Source organism: Oncorhynchus nerka, linkage group LG11 (assembly GCF_034236695.1).
Source record: "Oncorhynchus nerka isolate Pitt River linkage group LG11, Oner_Uvic_2.0, whole genome shotgun sequence".
NCBI lineage: Eukaryota > Metazoa > Chordata > Actinopteri > Salmoniformes > Salmonidae > Oncorhynchus > Oncorhynchus nerka.
In genome coordinates, this window is record NC_088406.1 from 2,698,356 (window position 1) to 2,717,705 (window position 19,350).

General features: G+C 43.9%; 1 protein-coding gene across 2 annotated transcripts in view; it reads right to left on the minus strand.

The window, feature by feature from the left end:
- The window catches only part of gab2 (GRB2-associated binding protein 2), a 149,414-nt gene that overhangs the window by 62,746 nt on the left and 67,318 nt on the right, over nucleotides 1-19,350 (minus strand). Inside the window, exons 2-3 of one of the 2 annotated variants that reach the window (XM_065024151.1) lie at nucleotides 6,093-6,269; nucleotides 5,879-5,957 (exon numbers count right to left, since the gene is read on the minus strand). In XM_065024151.1, the coding sequence (XP_064880223.1) occupies nucleotides 5,879-5,957; nucleotides 6,093-6,269 (256 nt within the window). The remainder of the gene's footprint in view (nucleotides 1-5,878; nucleotides 5,958-6,092; nucleotides 6,270-19,350) is intronic. The other variant, XM_065024152.1, reaches the window with a different exon arrangement.

Below are 19,350 nucleotides of genomic sequence, written 5' to 3' on the forward strand. Positions count from 1 at the left end.
ACCAGTACAGAGTCAATGTGGAGGCTATATACAGGGGGTAACGATACAGAGTCAATGTGGAGGCTATATACAGGGGGTACCAGTACAGAGTCAATGTGGAGGCTATATACAGGGGGTAACGATACAGAGTCAATGTGGAGGCTATATACAGGGGGGTACCGGTACAGAGTCAATGTGGAGGCTATATACAGGGGGTACCGGTACAGAGTCAATGTGGAGGCTATATACAGGTGGTACCAGTACAGAGTCAATGTGGAGGCTATATACAGGGGGTATCGGTAGAGAGTCAATGTGGAGGCTATATACAGGGGTACCGGTACAGAGTCAATGTGGAGGCTATATACAGGGAGTACCAGTACAGAGTCAATGTGGAGGCTATATACAGGGGGTACCGGTACAGAGTCAATGTGGAGGCTATATACAGGGGGTACCGGTACAGAGTCAATGTGGAGGCTATATACAGAGTATTACGGTACAGAGACAATGTGGAGGCTATATACAGGGTATTACGGTACAGAGTCAATGTGGAGGCTATATACAGGGGGCACCGGTACAGAGTCAATGTGAAGGCTATATACAAGGGGTACCAGTACAGAGTCAATGTGGAGGCTATATACAGGGGGTACCGGTACAGAGTCAATGTGAAGGCTATATACAGCGGGTACTGGTACAGAGTCAATGTGGAGGCTATATACAGGGGGTACCGGTACAGAGTCAATGTGGAGGCTATATACAGGGGGTACCGGTACAGAGTCAATGTGGAGGCTATATACAGGGGGTACCAGTACAGAGTCAATGTGCGGGGGCACCGGGTTAGTAGAGGTAATTGAGGTAATATGTCCATGTAGGTAGAGTTAAAGAGACTATGGATATCTAATAAAACAGAGAGTAGCAGCAATGTAAAAGAGGGGGGGTGGGCAATTCAAATGGGTAGCCATTTGATTGGCTGTTCAGGAGTCTTATGGCTTGGGGTTAGAATCTGTTAAGACGCCTTTTGGACCTAGACTTGGCGCTCCGGTATTGCGTGATGTGTGGTAGCAGATAGAACTGTCTATGACTGGAGTGGCTGGAGTCTTTCACAATTGTTAGGGCCTTCCTCTGAAACCGCCTGGTATAGAGATCCTGGATGGCAGGAAGCTTGGCCCCGGTGATGTACTGGGCCGTTCGCACTACCCTCAGTAGTGTCTTGCGGTCAGAGGCCAAACATTTGCCATACCAGGCAGTGATGTAACCGGTCAGCATGCTCTCGATGGTGCAGCTGTAGAAACTTTTGAGAATCTCAGGACCCATGCCAAATCTTTTCAGTCTCCCGAGGAGGCCCTCTTCACGACTGTCTTGGTGTGTTTTGGACCATTCCAGTTTGTTGTTGATGTGGACGCCAAGGAACTTGAAGCTCTCAACCTGCTCCACTACAGCCCCGTCGATGAGAATGGGGGCGTGCTCGGTCCTCCTTTTCCTGTAGTCCACAATCATCTCCTTAGTCTTGATCATGTTGAGGGAGAGGTTGTGGATAACAACAACGGCCAGGTTTCTGACCTCCTCCCTATAGGCCGTCTCGTCGTTGTCGGGAATCAGGCCTACCACTGTTGTGTCGTTAGCAAACTTAATGATGGTGTTGAAGTTGTGCCTGGCCGTGCAGTCATGAGTGAACAAGGAGTACAGGAGGGGACTGAGAACGCACCCCTGAGGGGCCAACCTTGTTGAGGATCAGTGTGGCGAATGTGTTGTTACCTACCCTTACCAACTGGGGGCAGCCATCAGGAAGTCCAGGATCCAGTTGCAGACGGAGGTTTTTAGTCCCAGGGTCCTTAGATTAGTGATGAGCTTTGAGGGCACTATGGTGTTGAACGCTGAGCTGTAGTCAATGCATATCATTCTAACATAGGTGTTCCTTTTGTCCAGGTGGGTAAGGGCAGTGTGGAGTGCAATAGAGATTGCGTCATCTGTGGATCTGTTGGGGCAGTATGCAAATTGGAGTGGGTCTAGGGTTTCTGGGATAATGGTATTGATGTGAGCCATGACCAGCATTTCAAAGCACTTCATGGCTACAGACATTAGTTCGTACAATGATTCTCTACACTATGTTTGCTTGTTTTGTCACAGACTGAAATTCTAATTTTATCAACCAGAAAATGGCAGAGCAATTTCTGCATAGTTCATCTTTAACATTGATTAATTATATCCTTAATGAACAGGAGGGCTGGCCCAGACTGGGGGAGGAAACCCAGGAGAATGGAAGGAAGGAGCCAACACAGTCAACCCTAACAGTCCACAGCACAGAAGAGACAGTCAACCCTAACAGCCCACAGCAGACACAGTCAACCCTAACAGCCCACAGCAGAGACAGTCAGCCCTAAAAGCAGAGACAGTCAACCCTAACAGCCCACAGCAGAGACAGTCAGCCCTAACAGCAGAGACAGTCAACCCTAACAGCAGAGACAGTCAACCCTAACAGCAGAGACAGTCAGCCCTAACAGCAGAGACAGTCAGCCCTAATAGCAGAGACAGTCAGCCCTAACAGCAGAGACAGTCAGCCCTAACAGCAGAGCCAGTCAGCCCTAACAGCAGAGACAGTCAACCCTAACAGCCCACAGCAGAGACAGTCAGCCCTAATAGCAGAGACAGTCAGCCCTAACAGCAGAGACAGTCAGCCCTAACAGTAGACACAGTCAGCCCTAACAGTAGACACAGTCAGCCCTAACAGCAGAGGCAGTCAGCCCTAATAGTAGACACAGTCAGCCCTAACAGCAGAGGCAGTCAGCCCTAACAGTAGACACAGTCAGCCCTAACAGTAGACACAGTCAGCTCTAACAGTAGACACAGTCAGCCCTAACAGTAGACACAGTCAGCCCTAACAGCAGAGGCAGTCAGCCCTAACAGCAGAGACAGTCAGCCCTAACAGCAGAGACAGTCAGCTCTAACAGTAGAGACAGTCAACCCTAATAGCCCACAGCAGAGACAGTCAACCCTAACAGCAGAGACAGTCAGTCCTAATAGCAGACAGTCAGCTCTAACAGCAGAGACAGTCAGCCCTAACAGCAGAGACAGTCAGCCCTAACAGCAGAGACAGTCAGCCCTAATAGCAGAGACAGTCAGCCCTAATAGCAGACAGTCAGCCCTAACAGCAGAGACAGTCAACCCTAACAGCAGAGACAGTCAGCCCTAATAGCAGACAGTCAGCCCTAACAGCAGAGACAGTCAGCCCTAACAGCAGAGACAGTCAGCCCTAACAGCCAACAGCAGAGACAGTCAGCCCTAACAGCAGAGACAGTCAACCCTAACAGCAGAGACAGTCAGCCCTAACCGCAGAGACAGTCAGCCCTAACAGCCCACAGCAGAGACAGTCAGCCCTAACAGCAGAGGCAGTCAGCCCCAACAGCAGAGACAGTCAACCCTAACAGCAGAGACAGTCAGCCCTAACAGCAGAGACAGTCAACCCTAACAGCAGAGACAGTCAGCCCTAATAGAAGACAGTCAGCCCTAACAGCAGAGACAGTCAGCCCTAACAGCAGAGACAGTCAGCCCTAATAGAAGACAGTCAGCCCCAACAGCAGAGACAGTCAGCCCTAACAGCAGAGACAGTCAACCCTAACAGCAGAGACAGTCAGCCCTAACAGCAGAGACAGTCAGCCCTAACAGCAGAGACAGTCAACCCTAACAGCAGAGACAGTCAGCCCTAACAGCAGAGACAGTCAACCCTAACAGCCCACAGCAGAGACAGTCAGCCCTAACAGCAGAGACAGTCAGCCCTAACAGCAGATACAGTCAACCCTAACAGCAGAGACAGTCAACCCTAACAGCAGAGACAGTCAACCCTAACAGCAGAGACAGTCAACCCTAACATTAGAGACAGTCAGCCCTAACAGCCAACAGCAGAGACAGTCAGCCCTAACAGCAGAGACAGTCAACCCTAACAGCCCACAGCAGAGACAGTCAGCCCTAACAGCAGAGACAGTCAGCCCTAACAGCAGAGACAGTCAGCTCTAATAGCCCACAGCAGAGACAGTCAACCCTAACAGCAGAGACAGTCAGCCCTAATAGAAGACAGTCAGCCCTAACAGCAGAGACAGTCAGCCCTAACAGCAGACACAGTCAGCCCTAACAGCCCACAGCAGAGACAGTCAGTCCTAACAGCCCACAGCAGAGACAGTCAACCCTAACAGCAGAGACAGTCAGCCCTAACAGCCCACAGCAGAGACAGTCAGTCCTAACAGCCCACAGCAGAGACAGTCAACCCTAACAGCAGAGACAGTCAGCCCTAACAGCCCACAGCAGAGACAGTCAGTCCTAACAGCAGAGACAGTCAGCCCTAACAGCAGAGACAGTCCACCCTAACAGCAGAGACAGTCAGCTCTAATAGCAGAGACAGTCAGCCCACAGCAGAGACAGTCAGCCCTAACAGCAGAGACAGTCAACCCTAACAGCAGAGACAGTCAACCCTAATAGCAGACAGTCAGCCCTAATAGCAGACAGTCAGCCCTAATAGCAGACAGTCAGCCCTAATAGCAGACAGTCAGCCCTAACAGCAGAGACAGTCAACCCTAACAGCAGAGACAGTCAGCCCTAATAGCAGACAGTCAGCCCTAACAGCAGACAGTCAGCCCTAATAGCAGACAGTCAGCCCTAACAGCAGAGACAGTCAACCCTAACAGCAGAGACAGTCAGCCCTAATAGCAGAGACAGTCAACCCTAACAGCAGAGACAGTCAGCCCTAACATTAGAGACAGTCAGCCCTAACAGCCAACAGCAGAGACAGTCAGCCCTAACAGCCCACAGCAGAGACAGTCAGCCCTAACAGCAGACGCAGTCAGCCCTAACAGCAGAGACAGTCAGCTCTAATAGCCCACAGCAGAGACAGTCAACCCTAACAGCAGAGACAGTCAGCCCTAATAGAAGACAGTCAGCCCTAACAGCAGAGACAGTCAGCCCTAACAGCAGACACAGTCAGCCCTAACAGCCCACAGCAGAGACAGTCAGTCCTAACAGCCCACAGCAGAGACAGTCAACCCTAACAGCCCACAGCAGAGACAGTCAGCCCTAACAGCAGACACAGTCAGCTCTAATAGCCCACAGCAGAGACAGTCAACCCTAACAGCAGAGACAGTCAGCCCTAATAGAAGACAGTCAGCCCTAACAGCAGAGACAGTCAACCCTAACAGCAGAGACAGTCAGCCCTAACAGCCCGCAGCAGAGACAGTCAGTCCTAACAGCAGAGACAGTCAGCCCTAACAGCAGAGACAGTCAGCCCCAACAGCAGAGACAGTCAGCCCTAACAGCAGAGACAGTCAGCCCTAACAGCAGAGACAGTCAGCGCTAACAGCAGAGACAGTCAGCCCTAATAGCAGAGACAGTCAGCCCTAATAGCAGAGACAGTCAACCCTAACAGCTGATATATTTTTAGGCCAAAGACTTAGCGGACGGAGACAAAGAGAGTAAATCACTGGATAGTTGAGGTGTAGAATGCAATACTTATTAACCATATGTATTTTAAAGCAACTGCTGTATCGGCAGTGCAACACACAACACACACACACACACACACACACACACACACACACACACACACACACACACACACACACTTCTGGTGCCTGGCCATATACTGTGATCTAGAAGCCTGGCTAGAGTATAGTAGGCCTCCTGCCCCGCCCCCAACACCAGAGACCACAGAAATAGAACCACTAGAATGGGTATCCCTGATCGAGTCCATCACATCATAATGGGTGTACTAGTGTACATTGCTAGTGATGATGTTTTCTATGGTATGTGGCTGCCAGCCTGCTATGCTGTTACATCCAGGAAGTGAACGGAGTCTCTGTATGTTGACCCGTTGCACTATGGGGTGAGGGTAAGTGACAGGAAGTCCTGACCACCTTACCGTGCGCTCTCAGTCTTCCTGCTCATGCACTGATGCAATAGAAGATAGTCCTGCGGTACGCTGTTGGACAGGGAGCCCCCTGCAAGAAGAGGACCACAATCCCTTGTTAAACTTTGTGTTACTTTGTCCTCAGTGATTTTAAATGTGATATTATTATTATTATTTATTGATTTGATTTGATTTGATTCCAACCATGGATCGGAACCGTGGTTACCGTGGTGACTGTGCGACCCACCGTGACGGACCGGGACGTCGAAGGTGAACAGGACGGGCTGGGAAGAGTGGACTGGAACGGACGACTTACGCTCTCTGGTCAGTGGGGAACTGGAACTGGAACTGGACAGGTCAGCTGCCAGGGAACGGCCCATATGAGCTGTAGAGGACCGCCCGTCTGTCGGGGGGAGAAAACAAACGATGGTGTCAAATCACACAGATAGTTGATTTGGCAAAGTGTTATTATTGTTTAGGATCTAGTATCTGTAGGAGAGGAGAGGAGAGGAGAGGAGAGGAGAGGAGAGGAGAGGAGAGGAGATGGATAGCGAGGAGAGGGGAGCAGAGGAGAGCAGAGGAGAGGAGAGGAGAGGAGAGGAGAGGAGAGGAGAGGAGAGGGAGGAGATGGATAGCGAGGAGAGGGGAGCAGAGGAGAGGAGAGGAGAGGAGAGGAGAGGAGAGAGAGGAGATGGATAGCGAGAGAGGGGAGCAGAGGAGAGGAGAGAGAGGAGAGGAGAGAAGAGGAGATGGATGGAGAGAGAGGAGCAGAGAGGAGAGGAGAGAGAGAGGAGGAGAGGAGAGGAGAGAGAGAGGGAGGAGATGGATAGCGAGAGGAGAGGGGAGAGAGGAGAGGAGATGAGAGGAGAGGAGAGAGGAGATGGATAGGGAGGAGATGGATAGGGAAGAGATGGATAGGGAGGAGAGGGGAGGAGAGGAGATGGATAGGGAGGAGATGGATAGGGAAGAGATGGATAGGGAGGAGAGGAGAGGAGAGGAGATGGATAGGGAGGAGATGGATAGGGAAGAGATGGATAGGGAGGAGAGGAGAGGAGATGGATAGGGAGGAGATGGATAGGGAGGAGAGGAGAGGAGAGGAGATGGATAGGGAGGAGATGGATAGGGAAGAGATGGATAGGGAGGAGATGGATAGGGAAGAGATGGATAGGGAGGAGAGGAGAGGAGATGGATAGGAGGAGATGGATAGGAAGAGATGGATAGGAGAGAGGGGAGGAGGAGAGAGGAGATGGATAGGGAGGAGATGGATAGGGAAGAGATGGATAGGGAGGAGAGGGGAGGAGAGGAGAGGAGATGGATAGGGAAGAGATGGATAGGGAGGAGAGGGGAGGAGAGGAGATGGATAGGGAGGAGATGGATAGGGAAGAGATGGATAGGGAGGAGAGGGGAGGAGAGGAGATGGATAGGGAGGAGATGGATAGGGAAAGAGATGGATAGGAGGAGAGAGGGGGAGGAGAGGAGATGGATAGGAGAGGAGATGGATAGGGAAGAGATGGATAGGGAGAGAGGAGGAGAGGAGAATGGATAGGAGGAGATGAATTAGGGAGAGAGAGGAGGGAGGAGGAGAGAGGAGATGGATAGGGAGGAGATGGATAGGGAGGAGAGGAGAGGAGAAGGAGATGAGATAGGGAGGGAGATGGATAGGGAGGAGAGGGAGAATGAGAGGAGATGGATAGGGAGATGGATAGGAGAAGAGGGAGAGATGGATAGGGAGATGGAGGAGAGGAGATGGAATGGGAGAAGATGGATAGGGAGATAGATAGGAAGAGGAGAGGAGATGGATAGGGAGGATATGGATAGGGGAGGAGAGGGAAGAGGAGAGGAGATGGATAGGGAAGGAGAGGAGAGAGAGATAAGGAATGGATAGGGAGGAGATGGATAGGGAGGAGAGGGATAGGGAGGGAGAGGAGATGGATAGGGAGGAGGGAGGTAGGGAGATGGATAGGAGGAGGGGGATAGGGGAGGAGATGGGAGGAGAGGGTAGGGAGATGGAAGGGAGGGGGGATAAAGGAGATGGGAGGAGGGGATAGGGAATGGATGAGGAGGAGGGGGATAGGGAGGAAAGGGGAGGAGTAGGAGGGGAGATGGATAGGGAGGAGGGGGGGATAGGGAGGGGAGAGGAGAGGAGATGGATAGGGGGAAGATGGATAGGGAGAGAGGAAAGGGAGATGGATAGGGGAGGAGATGGATAGGGAGGAATGGATGAGGAGAGATGGATAGGGAAAAGATGGATAGGGAGGAGAGGAGAGGAGATAGAGATGGATAGGGGAAAAATGGATAAGGAGGAGAGGAAGGAGAGAGATGGATAGGAGAGATGGATAGGGAGAGGGATGAAGGGAGAATGAAGAAGGAAGGAAGATGGATAGGGAGGAGATGGATAAAGGAAGAGGGATAGGGAGGAGAGGGAGAAAGGATGGATAGGGAGGAGAGGGGTAGGGAGATGGATAGGGAGGAGAGAGGAGAGGAGAGGAGATGGATAGGGAGGAGAGGGATAGAGAGGAGAGGAGAGGATAGGGAGGATAGAGGGGGTAGGGAGAAAATGGATAGGGAGGAGGGATAGGGAGGAGATGGGAGGAGAGGGGTAGGGAGATGGATAGGGAGGAGGGGGATAGGGAGGAAAGGAGGAGGGGGTAGGGAGATGGATAGGGAGGAGGATAGGGAGGAGAGGGGAGGGAGATGAATAGGAAGGGGAGGGATAGGGAGGAGAGGGGAGGAGATGAATAGAGGAGGTAAAGGCAAAAAAGGCCATGGTGGCAAAGTAAATACAATATAGCAAGTAAAACACTGGAATGGTAGTTTTGCAATGGAAGAATGTGCAAAGTAGAAATAAAAATAATGGGGTGCAAAGGAGCAAAATAAATAAATAAATTAAATACAGTTGGGAAAGAGGTAGTTGTTTGGGCTAAATTATAGGTGGGCTATGTACAGGTGCAGTAATCTGTAAGATGCTCTGACAGTTGGTGCTTAAAGCTAGTGAGGAGATAAGTGTTTCCAGTTTCAGAGATTTTGTAGTTCGTTCCAGTCATTGGCAGCAGAGAACTGGAAGGAGGCGGCCAAAGAAAGAATTGGTTTTGGGGGTGACTAGAGATATACCTGCTGGAGCGTGTGCTACAGGTGGGAGATGCTATGGTGACCAGCGAGCTGAGATAAGGGGGACTTTACCTAGCAGGGTCTTGTAGATGACATGGAGCCAGTGGGTTTGGCGACGAGTATGAAGCGAGGGCCAGCCAACGAGAGCGTACAGGTCGCAATGGTGGGTAGTATATGGGGCTTTGGTGACAAAACGGATTGCACTGTGATAGACTGCATCCAATTTGTTGAGTAGGGTATTGGAGGCTATTTTGTAAATGACATCGCCAAAGTCGAGGATTGGTAGGATGGTCAGTTTTACAAGGGTATGTTTAGCAGCATAGTAGGAGAGGGAGATGAATAGGAAGGGGAGGGAGAAAAACACATCAGATTCACTTCTCTCCATTTGATCAACCCAAGGAGATTCAAAGATTTAGAAAAGGAAAAAGCATTGATTACATGATATTTTACAACATTGACATGATATTTTACAGAACAGTTGACAAGATTCACATGTTCCAAAACCCAGTAGTGATCCTTTCCATGCATTCTTTACAGAACAAACCCAGTTCTCCAAGCTTCCAAAGCCCAGTTCTCAAAAAGATTCCAAAACCCAGTTCTCCAAGCTTCCAAACCCAGTTCTCAAGCTTCCAAAACCCAGTTCTCCATGCTTCCAAAACCCAGTTCTCCATGCTTCCAAGGCCCAGTTCTCCAATGCTTCCAAAACCCAGTTCTCCAAGCTTCCAAAACCCCAGTTCTCCAGTTCTCCAAGCTTCCAAAACCCAGTTCTCCAATGGCTTTCCTGTGAGGTCAAGGGCATGAGGTTTCAGCGGCAACATCAGAAGCATCAATACTGTAGCTCAGTGTGCCCTCTAAACATAACCAATGACCAATAGCTATCAGAGCGGGAGAAAATCCCTCTGGCTTTTTGTAGGCAGAGGACACACACAGACACACCCTGATGGCTATTCCCTCAGATCTCAGTCCTTATCATTGTCCATCAGGAACAAGGGATGAAAGCAGGTTTTGTGACTGAAATGGATGCCAAGCTGTGTATTTTTCTCTAAAACCTTTTCCTCTATATTTCAGATCTCATGTTTGTTTTACCAAATCAGTACAACAGACCTGTTTTGAAGCATAAACAACTCCTGCCTCTCCCTCCACCACCCCTCTCCCCCTCAATCAATATATCTACCCATTTAATGGGCTAGCGCCCTTCACTATGGAGCAGAGCTTTTGTGAAGAGAGAGGATAGAGAGACAGACACTGAGACAGAGAGAGACAGACACTGAGACAGAGAGAGAGAGAGAGAGAGAGAGCGAGACAGACACTGAGACAGGTGCAGACAGACAGACAGACAGACAGAGAGAGAGAGACAGGCAGAGAGAGAGACAGAAAAGAGGCAGAGAGAGAAAGAGAGAGACGAAAGAGACAGACAGAAAGAGCTATCTTAACTATCTTCGTAAAAATGGAAATTGAGCCCATCTAGGAATGGCTGAGACCCCCCTGGGCTGGCTGAGTGACGCCAGTCTTTGCATATCCTGTCTCCACCATGCTGACCAGAGGAATGGAGACCGTGTCTCGTGTAGAGGCAGGGATTCCTCAGAGCAACGACTGACCTCGTTTAGCCAACCATAGACTACATCCCCCCTCTCCAAGTAGTCATAGTGGTCATCCCTCATTTCCCCCACCACCCTGTTCTCCATTAGTTATAGTGGTGTTCTCCCTGTTCTCCATTAGTCATAGTGGTCATTCTCCCCTGTTCTCCATTAGTCATGTGGTCATTCCTCCCCTGTTCTCCATTAGTCATAGTGGTCATTCCTCCCCTGTTCTCCATTAGTCATAGTGGTCATTTCCCCCTGTTCTCCATTAGTCATAGTGGTCATTCTCCCCCCACTATTCTCCATTAGTCATAGTGGTCATTCCCCCTGTTCTCCATTAGTCATAGTGGTCATCCCCCTGTTCTCCATTAGTCATAGTGGTCATTCCTCCCCCTCCCCCACTGTTCTCATTAGTCATAGTGGTCATTCCCCCCATTCCCCCGTTCTCCATTAGTCATAGTGGTCATTCCTCCCCTGTTCTCCATTAGTCATAGTGGTCATTCGTCCCCCTGTTCTCCCCCCTTTCTCCGTCATAGTGGTCATTCTCCCCCTATTCTCCATTAGTCATAGTGGTCATTCCCCCCCTGTTCTCCATTAGTCATAGTGGTCATCCCCCTGTTCTCCGTGGTCATGGTGGTCATTCCTCCCCCCACTGTTCTCCATTAGTCATAGTGGTCCCCCATTCCCCCGTTCTCCATTAGTCATAGTGGTCATTCTCTCCTGTTTCTCCATTGGTCATATTCATTCCTCCCCTGTTCTCCATTAGTCATAGTGGTCATTTCCTCCCCTGTTCTCCATTAGTCATAGTGGTCATTCCTCCCCTGTTCTCCATTAGTCATAGTGGTCATTCCCCCTCCCCCACTATTCTCCATTAGTCATAGTGGTCATTCCCCCTGTTCTCCATTAGTCATAGTGGTCATTCCCCCTCCCCCCACTATTCTCCATTAGTCATAGTGGTGTTCCCCCTCCCCCAACTGTTCTCCCGTGGTCATAGTGGTCATTCCCCCTCCCCACTATTCTCCATTAGTCATAGTGGTCATTCCCCCTCCCCCAACTGTTTCAATTAGTCATAGTGGTCATTCCCCCTCCCCCAACTGTTCTCCATTAGTCATAGTGGTCATTCCCCCTCCCCCCCCAACTGTTTTCAATTAGTCATAGTGGTCATTCCCCTCCCCCCAACTGTTCTCCATTAGTCATGATGGTCATTCCTCCCCTGTTCTCCATTAGTCATAGTGGTCATTCCTCCTGTTCTCCATTAGTCATAAATTGGTCATTCCTCCCCTGTTCTCCGTGAGTCATAGTGGTCATTCCTCCCTGTTCTCCATTAGTCATGATGGTCATTCCTCGTTCTCCATTAGTCATAGTGGTCATTCCCCCAACTGTTCTCCATTAGTCATAGTGGTCATTCCTCCCCTGTTCTCCATTAGTCATAGTGGTCATTCCTCCCCTGTTCTCCATTAGTCATAGTGGTCATTCCTCCCCTGTTCTCCATTAGTCATAGTGGTCATTCCCTCTACTGTTCTCCATTAGTCATAGTGGTCATTCCTCCCCTGTTCTCCATTAGTCATAGTGGTCATTTCCTCCCCTGTTCTCCATTAGTCATAGTGGTATTCCTCCCTGTTCTCCATTAGTGTAATAAAAATTTCCCCCCTGTTCTCATATCATAGTGGTCATTCTCCCCACTATTCTCCATTAATAATATAATCCCCTGTTCTCCATTAGTCATATATATGTATCCTCCCCTGTTCTCCATTAATATATAATATTATCATTCTGTATCATTAAAATCTATACTTTATAGTCCCATTATCCATTACAGTCTCATTATAGCTATTTCATTCCCAAATATGTTTGATCAAAGTGGTCAATTTAATATATATATATAAATCTTGGAAGTTGATATGGATGTGTATAATGACGCAAATATATATAAGTAATATATATATAAATATAAGACTTCATATAATAATATAATATCCCTATATATAATCCCCTATATAATCCTCCTCTCCCTCTTCTCCTAATATATAATCTCCTCCTAAAAATACCTCTAATCCTCCCCTATATATATATAATATATTTAATATATTAATATATAAATATATATAATAATATAATATAATATAATATATAATATATATCCCTATATATCCTCCCATATCCTATAATATAAAATATATCCTCTTCCTCCTCCCACTCTCCTCTCCCTCCTAATATCCTCTCCTCCTCTATCCTCCTCCCATCTCATCCTCTTCCTCCTCCCACTCTCCTCTTCCTCCTCCCTCCTCCCTCTCCTCCTCTCTCCTCTTCCTCCCTCATCTCTCCTCTCCTCCCTCTTCCCCTCACCCTCTCCTCTCCTCTTCCTCCTCATCTCTCCCCCTCTCTCCTCTTCCTCCTCCCTCCTCCCCTCTCCTCCTCCTCCTCTCTCCTCTTCCTCTCCCCTCTCCTCTCTCTCCTCCCTCTCCTCTCTCCTCTTCCCTCCTCCCACTCTCCTCTCCCTCCTCTCTCCCTCTTCCTCCTCATCTCTACCCCTCTCTCCTTTCCTCTATCTCTCCTCTTCCCCTCCCTCCTCTCCTCTTCTCTCCTCCCACACTCCTCCTCCTCCTCTCTCCTCTTCCTAATATATAAAATAAATATATATGTTAATTATTATATTAATATCTATAATGTTATAAATAAAGTATATAAATATATATTTATACATCATATTATATATACATCCATAATAATATATAATAGTGACTCATATTATAATAGTAATAATATATAATATTATATTATAGGATAAATATATGTATATATATATAATAATAATATAGTGTAATATTATATAATATTAATAATAACGTTAATATAATAATAATAATATATATATATATATATAATAAAAGTGTTATATATAAATATTTATTAAATATAACAATCAAATATATGTATGATATATTAATATAATAATATAAGTGTAAAATATATTAAATATATATATAATATATATATATATATATATATATGTAAATCATATATTAGATGATATGTATATATATATATGTATATGTTTAAATATATATAATAATAGGATAATATATATGATATATATATGTATGTCTGTGCATAAATACCCCACTCCTCTCCTCCAGTAAGCAGTGAGTAGTGAGAGGAGTCATGTCAATATTCTTTCCTAGTTTCTAGCCTCCTGCCAGGGAAGTTCTGACCCTTTCATCTCCGGCCTGAGACTTGTCTTCTCTCTACAGCAGACCTGGGTTCACATACTATTTGAAACCTTTGAAATACTTAAGGTGTTTGCTTCAGCCTGTCCGGGAGCGCCAGGTGGGAGTGGTTTTCACTTTTGCATCGGGTCCATTGGTTCCACTGTGCCAGACAAGTTCAATCAAACACAGTTTAAATATTTATAATGATGTCAAGTAGTATTTAACCCCAGATCTTCCTTCTACAGCCATTACAGTATCACAGCAGACAGCTGGGCTGTCATAGATACAACACAACTAACTAAAGGCCATGGTGTTCACACACACACACACACAAGGTCATACTAACATACCTATACACAGGTCATACTAACATACTCTATACACAGGTCATAATAACATACTCTATACACAGGTCATACTAACATACTCCACACACACACACACACACACACACACACACACACACACACACACACACACACACACACACGTCCAAATAAGATACTCCCTCAGGTGTAGTGGAACCATTCCAACCCAGTCTGTTCTGGTCATAGTCATCACATCTAGATTATATAGTTCTAACCACAGTTATCACATCTAGATTATGTAGTTCTAACCACAGTTATCACATCTAGTTTATGTAGTTCTAACCACGGTCATCACATCTAGTTTATGTAGTTCTAGTCATCACATCTAGTTTGTAGTTCTAACCACAGTCATCACATCTATTTATGTAGTTCTAACCACAGTCATCACCATCTAGTTTATGTAGTTCTAACCACAGTCACATCTAGTTTATGTAGTTCTAACAGTCATCACATCTAGTTTGTAGTTCATTATCACATCAGTTTCATCATCACATCTAGTTTATGTAGTTCTAGCCACAGTCATCACATCTGGTGTAGTTCTAACCACAGTCATCACATCTCGTTCTAACCACAGTTAAAGTATATTTCCATAAAATAGCAAGGTGAGGAGTCCATTTGTAACTTGACACCAACCCTTGAGCTGATGTGGTATCAAATATCTCAGATCAGTTACAATGCATTAAAAAAATACCACTTTAACTGCTTGGTGAATAGAATAAGTCTATTTCTGGTATGTACCTCACGGAGTGATTCACTTCATGATCAGTTTCAATGTTCCAATTAGGTTCCTTAATCCATCACCTAGTGTCTCATCTGCTGTGGACCTTTAATCTAAATAGGGGATCTCTGGTGGACTGGTACTCAGGAGGACGGGTCAGAACACACACACTCAGGACAAGACAGTCTTTATACACCCCTGACCTCTCTCCCCCTCCTCTACTCCCTCTTCCTCTCCACTATTCCTATCCTCTCCTTCCCCTCCTCCTCCTCCTCCACCATTCTATCCTCTCCTCCTCCACCCCCTCCTCTACTATTCCTCCTCTCCTCCTCCACTATTCCTATCCTCTCTCCCCTCCTCTACTATTCCTATCCCCTCCTCCTCCTCTACTATTCCTATCTTCTCCTCCTCCGCCCTCCTCACTATTCCCTATCCTCTCCTCCTCCCCCTCCTCCTCTCCTCCTCCACTATTCCTATCCTCTCTTCCTCCCCCCCCTCTACTCCTCCACTATTCCCATCCTCTCCTCCTCCACTATTCCTATCCTCCCCCTCCTCCTCTACTCCTCCACTATTCCTATCATCTCCCCTCCCCCTCCTCCCCTCTTCTCCTCCACTCTCCTATCCTCTCCTCCTCCCCCACCCTCCCTCCCTCCCTCCTCCACTATTCCTATCCTCCCCCTCCTCCTCATACTATTCACTCCCTCTCCTCCTCCTCTACTCCTCCACTATTCCATCCTCTCCTCCCTCCTCTACTCCTCACTATTCCTATCCTCTCCTCCCCCCCTCCCTCCTCTCCTCTCCTCCACAATTCCTATCCTCTCCTCCCCCCTCCCTCTACTCCTCCTCTCCTCTACTATTCCTATCTCTCTCCCTCCCCCTCCCCTCCTCTCTACTCCTCCACTATTCCTATCCTCTCCTCCTCTCTACTGCTCCACCTATTCCCCCCATCTCTCCTCCTCCCCCCTCTCACCTATTCCTATCTCTCTCCCCCCTCCTCCTCCTCCTCCTCCTCTACGGCGCGCTCTTAACCCCCCCCATCTCCTCCTCTCCTCCCCCGCCCGATTCCCACACATCCTTGCCCCTCTCTCCTCCTCCTCCCACTGTTCCTATCCTCTCCTCCCCCTCCTCCCTCCTCTCTCCTCCACCCCAGTGTGTCTCCCTCCTCCATTACTAATATATCCCTTTATTCCTATCCTCTCCTCCTCCCTCCCTCTTGCTCTGCCTTGTTTATGTGTAAATGTAACAATTATACATCTCTTCTCCTCACTAATTTGATATATTAATAATATCTTATACTTGTTCTATAATAATAATAATAATATATAATAATATACTTATTGTTTATATCAATAATAATAATAATAATAATACTTTGTTTAAATAATAATAATATATACTGTTAGTATAATATATATTAACTGTTGATAATAATAATAATATATGTATATGTACCATTTACTTATCAATAATAATAATATGTATATATATGATTGCAATGTGTAATAGTATATGTCTGCTGTTTACTGTCATAAACAATAATAATAATATGTGCTTTGTTCTGATAATAATATAATAATAATACTGTTGCAATAATAATAATAATAATATAAAACATGTAATAATATAATACTTGTTATATTAATAATAATATATTAAATATATATATAACTGTTGCAATATAATAAATATCTATATAATGCAGTCCAATTAATAATAATATCAAAAAATAATAATAATTTAAATAATATAAAATAAATAATAATATATGCTCTACTGTTAAATATATGAATTAATAACATCTCCCTTATTATATATATATATATAATAATAATAACCTTTGTTCTGTCATATGATTAATACATATCACTGTTGCAATATATATATAATAATAGTACCTTATTATATTTATTTAAATATATTAATATATATAATAATATATCCTTCTTACTTGTTACAATATATTTAATATATAAATAATACATATTCCTATCTCTCTGTAATATCAACATCCTGACGCCTGTCATATATATCCCTACCTCCTCCTCTACTATTTCCATCCTCTCCTCCTCACTATTCCTATCACTCTCTCCTCCCCCTCCTCCTCTACTCCTCCACTATTCCCATCCTCCTCTACTCCACTATTCTATCCCTCTCCCCCTCTCCCTCTCCTCTCCTATTCTCTCTCTCCTCCCCCTCCTCCTCTACTCTCACTAGCCCTATCCTCCTCTACTCCTCCACTATTCCTATCCACTCTCCCTCCCCCTCCTCCCTCTCCTCTACTCCTCCCACTATTCCTATCCTCTATATCTGTAATACTGTTCTGTCATATATATAATAATAAACATTTCTGTCATAATAATAATAATACTTTGTTCTGTCATATTAAATAATAATAATAATAATAATAATAATATTATACTATGATAATAATAATAATATGTAATAATATATAACACTTTGTCATCTTAATATCATGCTTTGTTTTATTTTGTCATATTATCCTCACCTCTCCTTTATTCAATAATAATAATAATATCACTGTTCTATATATATAATAAATAATATACTGTTCATAATATAATAATATATAATATCATATCATATGTTGCATATCCATTAATATACTTAAGCAATACTTTGTTTAATATGTAAATAATATCTACTGTTACTAATTCTAATATATATATATATACTAATTATAAATAATAATAATATATATACTGTTCCACTATTCTGTCATAATAATATATAATATATTTAATTCTATCTTATAATAATAATAATATATATTACTTTGTTAAATAATATATATATATAATAACATTTATGTCATGTAATATATAATAATAATAATAATATATATATATAATTACATCATAATACTAATATATACATCTAATATATATATTCTATTAATATTATAATGTATATAATAATAGCATATACTGTTTATGATAATATAAATAATATATAATAATAAAAACATTTATATCATATATATATCAACTCATCATCTTTTGTTCTGTCTTTAATAAATATAAAAAAAAATAATGCTGTTCCATATCACTCCTTAACATCATATACTGTTCTCTCTCTATACTCCACTCTCCCTATTCTCATCTTCTCCTCCTCCTCCTCCACCATTCATCCTCTCACTCTCCTCTACTATTTCCTATCCTCTCCTCCTGCACCTCTCCCACTATTCCTATCTTCTCCTCCCCTCCACCCTCCTCCACTATTCCTATCTTCTCCTCCTCCCCCTCATATATTCCTATCCTCTCTGCTCCTCCACCCTCCCCTCCACTATTCCTATCTTCTCCTCCTCCCCCTCCTCTACTATTCCTATCTCTCTCTCCTCCACCCTCCTCCACTATTCTATCTTCTCCTCCCTCCCCCCTCCTCCACTATTCCTATCCTCAATATCCACTATCATCTTTAACTAATGTCCACTATTCAAAATTAAAAAATAACAAATACTTTGTTAACAAATAATAAATATTAAAAATAGTAATATGATTAATAACAATTCTTAAATGTCATCATAATAAATATATGTTATATCAATATACTACTATTAGTAAATCCTACTCATCCTATCTTGTCATATGCATATGTATATACTGTTACTGTCATATGCATAAATATGTATCTCATCATATCACAATCATGCTCCCATCTCTCTGCTCACTCCACTATTCTATCCTCTCCCCCTCCTCCTCTATACCTCCACTATTCCTATCCTCTCTCACTCCTCCTCCTCCTCTCTACTCTCCACTGTTCTATCTCCCCCTCATATATATATCTATCTATATATGTATATATATATATATATATATACATTCTAAATATCTCTCACTATTCATCTTTATATATACTTAGTCATCATATATATATAATATATATATATATATGTTATAATAATATGATATATAATATGTAATAACTGTTCTGTCTCAATAATAATATATGTGTGTGTATATGTAAGTAATAAAGCTAGTGTGTGTAGTAATATGTTGTATCAGTATGTAATATAATATGTATGTAATAGTAGTAACAATATCCCTGTTACTATGTTATAATAATATAATATGTATAATAACTTCGTATACGTGATCGTATCATGTAATAATATATGCGTATGCTATATATATATATCTAATAATATATACTAATACTAATATGTACTATCGCATCTATGTCATATATAGTATCTATATATATATGTGTATATATATGTAATATATAATATATATATATATATAATATATCTTATATATGTATATATGTATATAATATATAATAATATATATGATATATAATATATATATAGTATATATATATATATATATATATATATATATATATATATATATAATATGTGATATATATTAATATATAATATATATATAATGCATATTAGTATATATATGTATATAATATAAATAATATGTAATATGTATATATATAGTATATATGTATATAGTATGTAATAATAACATAT